General features: G+C 43.4%; 1 protein-coding gene and 1 long non-coding RNA gene across 5 annotated transcripts in view; one reads left to right on the top strand and one right to left on the bottom strand.

The window, feature by feature from the left end:
• ark2n (arkadia (rnf111) N-terminal like PKA signaling regulator 2n) lies at window positions 1-9,489 on the top strand. 4 transcript variants are annotated; one of them, XM_058064251.2, is made up of 5 exons: window positions 1-212; window positions 790-1,692; window positions 6,457-6,627; window positions 7,043-7,151; window positions 7,920-9,489. In XM_058064251.2, the coding sequence occupies exons 2-5, from the start codon at window positions 861-863 to the stop codon at window positions 8,107-8,109; spliced, it is 1,302 nt and encodes a 433-aa protein (XP_057920234.2). In that variant the 5' UTR covers window positions 1-212; window positions 790-860; the 3' UTR covers window positions 8,110-9,489. The 4 variants fall into 4 exon arrangements, with proteins under 4 accessions (XP_057920234.2, XP_078650378.1, XP_057920233.2 ...); XM_058064250.2 differs by having other exon boundaries at window positions 4-208; XM_078794253.1 differs by lacking the exon at window positions 6,457-6,627 and having other exon boundaries at window positions 7-208.
• The window catches only part of LOC131113553 (uncharacterized), a 25,881-nt gene continuing 16,330 nt past the window's right edge, over window positions 2,565-12,115 (bottom strand). The window contains exons 2-3 of the long non-coding RNA XR_009121507.2: window positions 3,482-3,559; window positions 2,565-3,043 (exon numbers count right to left, since the gene is read on the bottom strand). This is a non-coding gene — a long non-coding RNA (uncharacterized LOC131113553). The remainder of the gene's footprint in view (window positions 3,044-3,481; window positions 3,560-12,115) is intronic.

The following is a 12,115-nucleotide window of genomic DNA, read 5'->3' on the forward strand; positions in this document are numbered from 1 at the left end:
GGACATTTTAAAATAAACATTTAGCTAACCGCTAAATGCTAACAGAGTGCTCGCGCAGGTGTGAGCCTACTGCCCCAGAAAAAAACACGTTCAAATCGGTTCCACTTGTTACATTTTAATGAACGGTGCTTCACATGCCATAGAGGGATCTAACAGCCGAAGATGTCAAGAAGTTTGATACTGGGAAATAAAGAGCATTAACACCGTGGTGAGTAAGTGACAACCGCTGTCGACTGCTAAGTTAGCGCGTAGCTGCAGCTAGCATCCCGACGCCCTGCTAGTTAGCCCTCGGATTGGCTGTCAACCGATTCTATTTTAGGATGTAACTCATCGACAGTGACCCAGCAAATAAATTACGATTATTACTGCGGCATTATTTTCCTCTTGCAATGTTTGCAGAATGCAATCTGTCATCAAATTTAGCTTCGTTGTGTAGCCTTCTGCTATTAGTCTGTTAGCTGTTGCTAGCTGGCCAAGGCAACTAGCCAAGTCATTCATTCTGGCACAACTAAATGTCTCAAATTACTCACCCAGCGTAAATTGACGTACGCTAAACGTTGGTAAATTAAATGTGTGTACAGTTGCTAGCAAAAATAGAAATTTGCAGTTACTGTTGTATTATGTATTGTAGTCCATATTACTTATTTTGATTTCAAAGTAAATGTTTACAGGCGAGCTTATTTCTGTGTGATCTGTGAACAGTTCCATGTTATTTTGCCTTCTCTCTTCCGATTTGTGGATTTACGTTGTACTAGCTGATAGATGACATCATTTCTTTCCCTACTGCAGGTGAGTGCTGATCTCAGCACCTTGGTCCATGTTTGCTGGACCATAGGGCATTGTGCTAAACTAGCCTGAAGATGGCTGATTCAGAGAAGGCAGAGGAATTTGTTGATGCAGAGTGTCCCTCTGAGTGCCTTGATGAAGCACAGTCGGCCTCTGCATCCGCTCATGGAGATCAGGATGAACATTTAAAAACAGAGACTACGACAAGTACCAGCTCCCCTCTGAGGGAAAAGGAGGCAGACAGCCCCTTTCACACGGAGGGTGAGCAGAGTCTCCTCTCCATGCCATGCCTGATGAAGGAGCTCCGCAGAGACTCTCCGGAATCCCAGCAGGCCTCTACGGGGAGTGAAAAACCTGTCTCTCGCCATATCTACGAGAGCGACTCATCTAACCCCTGCATGCTCTCCCCCTCGTCCAGCGGCCACCTGGCTGACTCGGACACGCTCTCCTCGGGAGACGAGGGTGCTGCTCCGGCGGTGGGAGAGGAGGGAGAAGCTAAAATGGAAGCTGCGGATGATCCCAGCAAGGAAGCAGAAAAACTAACGGCCGCTGTGAGTAGCGGGAGGAAATCCCGGCGATCGCGTTCAGAAAGCGAGAATCCGCCCAATGCCATGGCGGCGAAGAAGAACCGTTGCCAGCCCGCAGCAGTGGCAGGAGCAGGAGGGTCGGAGAAACAACTCAACGGCAAGCAGGCCAAAGCGAAAGGTCACCGGAGTCAGAAACACAAGGAGCGCATGCGTTTGCTGAGGCAAAAACGTGAGGCGGCGGCACGAAAGAAATACAACCTGCTGCAGGACAGCAGTACCAGTGACAGCGAGCTCACGTGCGACTCCAGCACCAGCTCCTCTGACGACGATGACGACGACACCTCAGGAGGCAGCAAGACAATCAAGACAGATATTCCAGGTATACATCCACTCTTTGTAATACAGGCCTTGGTTAGAGCCGTAGATATCCCATCTCAAAGTACTGCCTCGCATAGTATGGTGAGTAAGTTGTGTGCATGATGTCAGCATTTCCAACGCTTCATATCGCATATCTAGTGAAAACATATCATGGTAGTGTCAAATCAGCTTTTAAAAATGACCAGTCCTGCCATCTGTTGTGTTCTCATGCACATGCTATCTTCTCTCAGTTCATCTAAGGATACTCACTAGACTCTTTTAGCCATTCATTTATCCTAACATAACATTCAAACATTGTGCACGCCACAGCATTGTAGAGAACATTCTTCGTTTCCTGGAAGCACATAAACACTTGTGTTTAATGTCATCTATGCCGTGAGAGCTGCAGTTCATCCAGGGAACCATTTTTATTTCTGTAGCTTTTTTCTGTAAATAGTGTTTTGTTACATGTGTGCTTGCTGTGTGGGCTGTGCGAGTCTTAACTACAGACACACTGTTTGGCCTTGCAGTGCAAAGAGAGAGGCTTTGCATCAGGTGGTATTTATTCTTTTTTTTAAGGTCAGTTTGTTCATTACAGTAGTATGCATATCTTCAAATGGTTACCAGTTAAATAGCCTTTTTTTATCTGTCTTTTCATTTTATCTGTCGACATTCTGTTACACATTTAGCAAGCAGTTTGTCCTCATATTGCAGCTGTGGTTTATCTGTTCAACTCTAGAGGGTACCTGGTATTTATTAGCAGAGAGGCTTTTTGTACACTAAAATAAGAATTGAAACGCAAATAATGTTGATTTAGAATTAAATCTGTTGCCATATCAGCACCGCCAAGTCAGAGTCCAAGGTTCTTGCCACGAAATGGGTGTAGATCCCTAGTGGAGGAGTTTTAAGTACCTTGGGGGCTTATTCACGAGTGAGGCAACGACGAAACACGAGATGGACAGGCGGATTGGTGCGGCGTCAGCAGTGATGCAGACTCTGCACCACTCTGTAGTGGTAAAGCGGGAGCTGACTCAAAAGGCGAGGCTCTCCATTTACTGGTCAAGTGAGTAGTGACTGAATGGACAAGATCTTAGGTACAAGCAGCTGAAATGGGGTTTCTGCGTAGGGTGGCTTGGCTCTCCCTTTGAGACAAGGTGAGAAGCGCTGTTATCCAGGACCATCTCTTTACTAGAGACACTGCTCCTCCAAATTGAGAGGAGCCAGATGAGGTGGCTCGGGCGTCTGGTCAGGATGACCATCTGGGAAGATGTTCAGGGCACATCTGACTGGTAGGAAGCCTCTGGGAATGACCCATGATATGTTTGAGAGACTGTCTCAGCAGAAGTCTGGGCTTCTCATCTCAGGCCCGTGACCTGACCCCGGATTAGTGGCAGAAGATGGATGGATAGAAATCTTTTAATTAGCTTTATTGTTCTGATGGTCACTATACAAAATATAACACAATATATTGGAACAATTCTTTATACAATCCTGCATTTATTTATTCAAATATTTGATTGTGTGTTGATTTCGCCAGTGTGAAAATATCTGTGTGTAGTTGTTGTTTTTGGAGCCAATATAAGACATAAGATTGGACGAATATGAACACAGTGAGTTTTTTTCAAGTCATGTTTTCCAGTTCGAGTTGAACTTTTCACTTGCATTCCATTGTAACAATGGTCCTTGAGTGTGATCTTTTTCTGAAGTAAATAGTGCCTTGTGATGTGACACTTTCTACTTTTTTTTTTTTTTTTTACACCAAGACCCATTTTTCGATCTAACCTTCTGCCATATTTGCGAGGAGGATTTACCTTTCAGTCTTAGATGGCCGTGTTTATTTCCGGGTCACGCCAGTTATCACGTAAGCTGCCCGATCAGCCATCAGGGATCTGTAGGACAGGAAGATGTCAACCATTTTTGCATCCCAAACACAGACTGCATGATGTAGTCCATCAGCATGAAAGAGTTGGTCTGCACGTAACCAGAAACCAAACCAAACAATCTGTCATTCTCTCTGTTAACACAAACAGTCCACTTGGGAAGCATGAAACCACTGCCACTGTATGTTCTTAAGCCTTGGCCTCAATGTCTTTCAAGCTGGCTTCAGACGTGCGTCGGAGAGATCCAGAGTGGGCGCCCACATTCATGGGCTGCTGGACACCGGCTCGTGGGACAGGAACGGCATCAGCAGCGTTTTGGAGGAGGCCATGACGCGCATCGCCGTCATGCAGCGCCAGACTGAAGAGCGATTCCGCGTCTGGATGGAAAAGCTTGCGCACCTCGACTCTGACGACTCGTCCAAGCGCTCGAGCGATGCCCTGGAAGGGGGTCAGCAGCAACCGTCCCAGGGAGCGCGGCCTTCCCCCCCCAGTTCCTTTTTGCCGTCGTCCGAGTCTGCAGAGACGATGGCGGCCTACATGTTGGCGCGAGCAAACACGGGTCTCGGCACTGCCCCGATCAACAACAACAACATCCTACCTGAAGTGGTCACTCAGAACGGAAACCTTGGCGTTCAAGATCCTGGTCTCTTGAATGTTTAGATGTCACTTCCCCTCCGCCACTAGCAGTTCCACACTGTGATCTCACCAGTTGATGCAGGAACACGGACATTTGTATCTAAAGACGAATGATGGGAGGATGACCCACCTGGATAACAGCGGACTGGAGGCCTTGTGCACCAGCTGGCATTGAATCACTGTGAGATTTCGGAATATTTCAAACCCATCCCTTGATAGACTGCTGAGTCGGGGCTCCTTGTTTTTACTTCCTGTATGGCTTCCAATATGTTTTTATTCCCCAAGCTATACTTTCACACTCAATACGATTGTGTCGTTTCAAATCTAGCCGCCACATACCAATACGTCGCCAGGAAGGTGCGGCTGCAGAATAGCACGTGCCTTGTCATTCAGCAGTCATTTCTTTGGGACTCTGGTTGGGTCAAAGGCCAACAACGTTTGCACTGTGCATGTCTTGTGTGACGGACTTATTTTGGTGTCAGAGCTTTACTAACGTCTACACAGATAACACAGTGATCCGAAGAGCATTATACAAACAGGTGGTTTAAACGGCGTATATTACATAGACTAGAAGTGTTTACATTTTGGATTTGGGCTTACATTTGCTGCTTTCACTGCCCTCTGAGCAGTAACTAGACACTTGAGAGAGAATATAGGTTTTTTTTTTTAGTAGCCGATATACTAGATGTAATATGTTGTCTGTATGTGTGTATACACACACATACACACACTGTAGGCATTAGGTGTGATTGTTTGTTAGCCCCCATGTTAAACCCCCCTCCCTTTTGTTTGTTTGTTTGCATTTTGACTGAAATCAAAGTGACCTTTTCCTTTTGACTGAAAAGTCCATACCCACTCTGGAGTATTAGGGCCACACTGAAATTTAACAATACAACTACAAGACAAATGTCACAGGAATAAAAAGTTGTACTTTTTTTTACTTATTATTATTATTATTATTATAGCTGTTGGAACACTTTGGCTGGTGACCAGTACAGGAATCTGAGTCAAAGCCTAGCCTTTAGCCTGGCCGTCTGGCTCTGGCATCTACACTTCAGTCTTTCGTGGGGCCGCCTCTGTCTACATTGCACTGGGGCAGGGGGAGAACAATTTTTTTCGGGGTTGTGAATGCGGAATTGCAAACATGCAGGACCCACTGTTCACAGGTTTTGAAAACTAAGGTTTATTACCTTAGTTTATAATTCTCTTAACGTTATCCTTGTATTTTTTTTTCTCTCTTCCGTGTAGCACTAATACTCCTTTGTACATACCAGCAGAAGGACACAGCATGATGTTTACTGACCTCCTAAAAACTGATCTGGGACTGAAGGATCATGTGATCTTTGAGGCTGTCTCCCCTCACATTACATCTAAAGGTGACCAGGGTGTCGCCATTTAAGCAATCCTGTCCATTAATGAAGGAGTCAATCATATTTATAGCTAGGATGTTTTCTGTATGCGTGTGCCACGTGTAGCCCTGAGAGATGTTTGCATGTGAATTCTATTAGAGTCTAGAATGTGAAAAGTCAAATTGCCACCAGGAAGCATGCGTGCAAGTTCTAACTTTGCTTTTGCTGATAACATCGGCAGACTGAAGCTTCCAGGATACTTCCTAAATGTGTATCTTCCTTTATTGTGCCAGTTTACCACCAAGCGTGTGCATTTAAGAAAAGAAAAAAAAAGGACATTTTGTTGTTGGCCAAAGAGACAAGTTTGGTTTACACAGTTCTTTTTCTATCTTCCTCACCTGGCCTTTGCCTGGCGGGTGTTTGGTTTCTCTGGTAACGCCACTACCTGCCAGTTTAAGCTATTCAGAGGCAGCATCCTTTCAGTACATGCTGTTCCTGCACACACACACACACACACACACACACACACACTCGCCAGCATAGCGGCAGTGTGTGTTTGCCTCCTATTTGACGGGGGAGAACAAACGTTCCCGACTTCTTTTGTTTGGCTTTTATTATCCAGCTGCAGTTTTCTTTCTTATTGGAGAATGACCCTTTGGACATGTTTTGTATCTACTGTATTCTAGTGTAGTTTTATGTGAATGGCTGTTATTTCAAAAGAAATAAATGGAAACAAAGCAAAAAGTGGCCTATTATTGCATGCAAATACATACATGTAACTTCACACCTCGTGATTTACTGTGATATAAATGTTGCACTGGCAAGGGACATATATATTTTATTGGGTGCTGCATCCAGCCCCACACCGATCATTTCAACGCCATGTATTGAATAATCAAGTTTTCTCTTTGTTCTCTGCAGACGGGCCTCCAGTAGTGGGTCACTATGATATTTCAGACACTGATTCTAACCAGGAGAGTATGAATGTGGAGAAAGTCCGGCCCAGCGTCATAAAGCATGAGCTAGAAACACACAGAGGCCAGGATATGGCAGCTCGCTCCGGGTGTATAAGAACCGTGAGCTCAATCGCAGGTCAGTTACAAACCCGGTGCTTCCCGGTTGACACTCTTCCTTCCTCCTGCTCTACCTATCAGTAAACACTGGACTTTTAGCCGCATGGGCGGGGTTTTCTGGGGTCTTGGTGCTGGCAAGGTCATTGCTTTTAAACGTCCCGCTGCCTCCTGAAGAACTGCACGCCTAGCGAGTCTAGCTGCTGGTGTTTATACGCCAGAAATCAGGTCCACACGGACGCGTTTTGTCCGGTGTGCCAATTCCTGCTACAAACTGACTTTTTTCCCTCCCCCGCAAACACGTGTCTGAGTCGTCATTGTCTCCTCGCCTGTATCTAAGCAGCTGCAAGGCCTCGAGCCACGCCCCGTCGTTAGACACTCCGCCCTTGTCCTTTTTTTGCATTGTGTGATTTGTGCTGGTTTGTGTGTCGTTTCAGGCCACATGGAGGCGGCTCACAACAAGGACAGTTGTCAACACAAGGGCCAGATTAACATCGCCTCCTCGGACAGCGAGGTGGAGATTGTGGGCGTTCAGGAGAAAGCTCGGTAAACGCACGCTTTATTCTGTGCCATTCACTTTTTTTACATTTTCACGCCAATTCAGTTGAATTGAAAGAATGTGTTGAATTTGACGGGTATCTTTGAATGCAATCCTTTAAGATTTCACTTTGAATTAGTCGACCCTCGCCACTTTGATTCGAATTTCACGTCTTCCAAAAATATATTCATAAATTGCACGTTTCCCCCAACTTGACCATGTTCAATCTTGAAAAATTAATCAAAATAATGCATTCAGAAGAAGCAATGATAGTGGAGTATTCTACACTCATCACTAGGTGGCAGTAAAGTTACTGTTCAGTGAGATACACAAGCACCAGGCCTGAACAACAGGCGTTTATCGCAGGTTTGAAGGATCTCACAACAAATGCTTACTTTATCTTACAGTATGTCTGCTATATTGAGTGACGAGCGTAAAAGTGACTATAGGGGTGTTATTTCATGATTAGAGAGCTCTAATTATGTTGAAAAACATTTAGAAGGCTTTAAATTTTTCCACTCAAAGCATGCAAGCAAAATTTGACACCGTTTGATCAAAGATGTTTGGTCAAATGTAAGAAGAATGGTAAGACTATTCCACATTCTTCTTCTCTTAACACCTTTTGGAATAATCATACAAAAACATTCAAGTTTATCCCTGTTGAATTGAGGTCAAGAGACGCGTGAGGCCTTATCCCCCCCCCCCCCCAAAATTTTTTTGGGTCAAATTCCAAATTGACTTCAGGGACATTTGACGTCTTTTGGTGTGTGTTCCAGATGCGCTCATCCTTGTGGGGGTGTGATCAAGAGCTTGTCTTCTTGGAAGGAGAACTCGGTGGAGCAATCGCACGGCCCAAGCCATCCTCAGCTGTGGACTTCTGTTTCCCCTCAGTCCAACTGGGTGTCCCCCCCGGAGGTGGTGGACCTCACGCTGGACGAGGAGAGCGGACACAAATACTTACCTTAGTCCACCTCTCACACGCCCATCTTCCCCCTCCTCCTCCTCCTCCTCACCCTTTGCCTCCATGTTAAGGCTGCTCCTGGACTCCCAAGTCGTCATGTATTTCAAAGCCATTTTATTGACGTGATTCCCTGTTATCATTTTAGTGTGTGGTTACACAGCACAGCACTTGTGAGCTGCAGGAGTGATTTCTATTTTAGATAGCCATACCCTCCCTCGGATGTCTTTTGTGTGTTTGTACCGTGGAAAAACCATAAAAGTTGCTGCTGGAGAGCTCGGTCAGTATGACAACATGGCACCTGGCCCGCTCCACTACAGACTCTTTTCATAACAATAGAAGTCTCGCCACTGGGTTCACGTTTTACATCAGGCTTTTTGCAGGTGGTCCACGTTTGGCGCTGCTGCTGCTTTGGTTCCAAAAAGTACTACAATCTTGAGTAGAGCACACGCCGTGTGTCGTCAACTTCTCCGCCACGCTGACGCAATTTGAGTGCGCGAGTTGAGTGTGAATGTACGAGACGCGTTTTTACCTGTACTGAATGAATGCAACACGAAAAAAACTGCTCTAAAGAAATGTATCTTCCACTCAATACTGCATAGCGACATGTCCTGATTGCCTTGAAATGTGCACTGTGTTCCTTTGAAATTCTTTTTATCCAGCAAAGCAGTGGCTTTTGCTGTCTTGACAATGACTATTTTAATAGTAGAGGTAATTGACTTATAAAAGAGACTACATTAAGAGTGAGGGTGGATTTGTGTATCATCTTTTGTCACCTTGACATTCTACGTTGCCCCCCCCCCCCGCCGGTGACATTTTATTAGCCACGTTTTCTTTTTCGTTGATAGTTTTTCTGAGTCGTATGGTTACTTGAGGATAGACGAGATGTGGACGTTTACTCTGCTGGTTACAGAAAGGGAAAAAAAATCTTTTTAAACCAAAGTAAAAATCATTTCTATTCTTGTTTAATTTGGTCTAATCGCATTCTTTGGAATCAGTTGGACCCTTTGTGATATTGTTGCTGTCCATACTTTTCATTGGACAGTAACAATACGAGGTCACTTTTTAAAATGTTTTTAAGCATCAATGCTTTTTAACGCCACCGACACACAACTTTTCCTTTTAGCATCATTTTATTTGGGCTTTGGTTGACGTAACACAGGAGGGCATTGCTTAAGACATGGCTCTTGCACATAGCACGTTTGCCCTCGACGTTACCCTCAGCACTGATCATTTAACCTTCCTTCTGTTGCTTTTTCAGTGTCAGTATTTTAAATTAACAAAACCTGTTTATATTTTGTCGCTTCTGCAAGACTTTCCTTTAACTTATGTCTGTAGAACAAAAAAAAAGACTATTTTAAAACAATAAACAGAATGTTATTTAATGACTTTCTTGTTCAGTCCTTTATTAACAAGTTTCCAATTTATGTTGATGGTTTGTTGTTTTTGTTACACAGTTTTAATAAGAGGCTGAGCTTGGGCCAAGGAAGTCATTTTTGGGGGAAATATTTTATCATTCATTTTTTAATTAAGTCATTTTTCATATAATTTTAGTTTAATTTGAGCAGAACCAATTTTTTTATTGTGGAACAATAAAGGAAGTATTGGGGCCACATTGGAAAAAAAAACCTGAGATTTCAAGAAAAAGGTTTAAATTCTCAAAATCTCACTTTTCTTAAATTTCTGACTTTTTTCACAAATAAAAATTGGTGACTTGGGGAATAAAGTTGGAAATTCATCAGAAATCGTACATTTACGAGAATTAGTCATATTTACAAGAATAGTCGTTAATTTATGTAAGTCTTAAATTGACGAAAATAAAATGAATGAATAAATGAATAAAAGCTTGCCTGAAGCAAGAGGAAAGTTTCCTGATGAGCTACTCTATATTTTCCCTCTGATACAATGACACATAATACTACTTTATTCTTGTCAAAAATGTTTTTTCCTCAAATTTGATGTTGCCCTATACGTGCCTACTTGGATACATTGTAGACAATTTACCACCAGCATTTCAGTTCACAATGAATGAATCTTACAAGTTTTAGTGTTGCTTAAGTTTTAAACTGATTTTCCTCAAACAAAAACACAACCACCTTGCCCTCCAGCTATTCTAACCTTTTGTTTTGTAATGAGATGTGAAGTGTTTAGTGTGGACATGTTCTGCTCTCCAAGAGGGGGGATTAATTGGCCTTATAGGTACAATACTTCATGAGACGTCTCATTGTTGTTCTTTATCCCGAGCCCCAAATAGTCTAGACAACTGCCTGGCAGCCAACAATGCAGTCCAACCTCACTCACAAAAAGTGAGGGTTTCAGAGGTCGTCCAGTGACACCTGCCACCAGGGGGGGACATATGGAGACCTCTCTTACAGAAAGACAAAGGAGGAGCGCAGCAACGCAACCAAAGACCCCTTAAGCCGTGGTCTTTTCACCCCTCAGGGTACAACAATCAGCTGTATGCTAATTTAACCACGCGAGACTGAAAAGTATCCTTCCACTTTTCAGCCTTCAGGTTTAAGATTCGGGGTTCAAATACTGATAGAAATGTAGTACGAGTTGGAGCCTGAGATACCACACTGTCCCAAGCTGTACCCCCAATTTTAGGAGAATCCGGTCACACCTTTTCTGACTTATTTCCACATTACTAAAACAATCTTAGAGAAGATTCAGACTAAAATGTCATGATTTTAGTCCTGCACTGATGGTAATCCACTACACGTGTGGGAACTCTTTGTGCTACTCTGCAGACTCCAAGTAGGTGGGAACCGTAAGACGGTGACATATGGGACCAAGAGTTTGTGACTGACCCCGTCTTACTCCCCGGGCCCATCTGCTCCCTCAGCCCCCAGGCTCACAACTCAAGGCACAGTCGGGTCACACTTGATCTGTTTTATGACATTCTGTTACCAGAGTTTGCTGTGTGTACAGATGAACCACAGAAGTCCAATTGAGGACTATTCTATGAATCATCAGTCAGTTTTACATGCAGAAAACACTTTAAAATGCACATAAATACTTGATGTGTGGTGTGCATAAATGAACATTTAAGGATATTTTTTACCTTTGTTATGTATTAAAGGACTGAAAACAGGAAGGTGGTGATGGTGGTTGATCTCACTGTCACATTGTGTCTTTGAGAACGTATTCACTAAAGATAAAAGTAACCTTTTAAAGATAAAAGTAACCTTAAAGGTTTATTTATCATTTTCGTTAGTCCTTTATATGCATTTACAATTGTGCAGTACAGTATTAATAATATAAGACTGTATTTAAACTAACATTATGACTTTGTGTTACTTTTTAAATTCTTTCAGAGTGGTGGCCCTCATACTCCTTGATATACATACACAGTATGTCCATATACAGTGAAGAAAATAAGTATTTGAACACCCTGCTATTTTGCTATTTCTCCCACTTAGAAATCATGGAGGGGTCTGAAATTTTCATCGTAGGTGCATGTCCACTGTGAGAGAGATAAACTAAAAAGAAAAATCCAGAAATCACAATGCATGATTTTTTAACAATTTATTTGTGTGATACAGCTGCAAATAAGTATTTGAACACCTGTGTATCATCTAGAATTCTGACCCTGAAAGACCTGTTAGTCTGCCCATTAGAAGTCCACCTGCACTCCATGTATCATCCTGAATCAGATGCACCTGTTTGAGGTCGTTAGCTGCATAAAGACACCTGTCCACCCCATACAATCAGTAAGACTTTAACTTGTAACATGGCGAAGACCAAAGAGCTGTCCAAAGACACCAGAGACAAAATTGTACACCTCCACAAGGCTGGAAAGGGCTACGGAGCAATTACCAAGCAGCTTGGTGAAAAAAGGTCCACTGTTGGAGCTATCATTAGAAAATGGAAGAAGCTAAACATGACGGTCAATCTCAATCGGAGTGGAGCCCCATGCAAGATATCACCTCGTGGGGTCTCAATGATTCTAAGAAAGGTGAGGAATCAGCCCAGAACTACACGACAGGACTTGGTCAATGACCTGAAAAGAGC

This window comes from Doryrhamphus excisus, linkage group LG10, assembly GCF_037039965.1.
Source record: "Doryrhamphus excisus strain RoL-2023G ecotype Guam linkage group LG10, RoL_Dexc_Guam_v1.1, whole genome shotgun sequence".
Classification (NCBI taxonomy): domain Eukaryota; kingdom Metazoa; phylum Chordata; class Actinopteri; order Syngnathiformes; family Syngnathidae; genus Doryrhamphus; species Doryrhamphus excisus.

Excerpts from the sequence above, each read along its gene's own strand:
- ark2n (XM_058064251.2), top strand. The coding sequence starts at position 861 with ATGGCTGATTCAGAGAAGGCAGAGGAATTTGTTGATGCAGAGTGTCCC. Across the intron at positions 6,628-7,042 it reads AACCGTGAGCTCAATCGCAG|GCCACATGGAGGCGGCTCAC; the intron begins GTCAGTTACAAA and ends GTGTCGTTTCAG. Across the intron at positions 7,152-7,919 it reads GGCGTTCAGGAGAAAGCTCG|ATGCGCTCATCCTTGTGGGG; the intron begins GTAAACGCACGC and ends TGTGTGTTCCAG.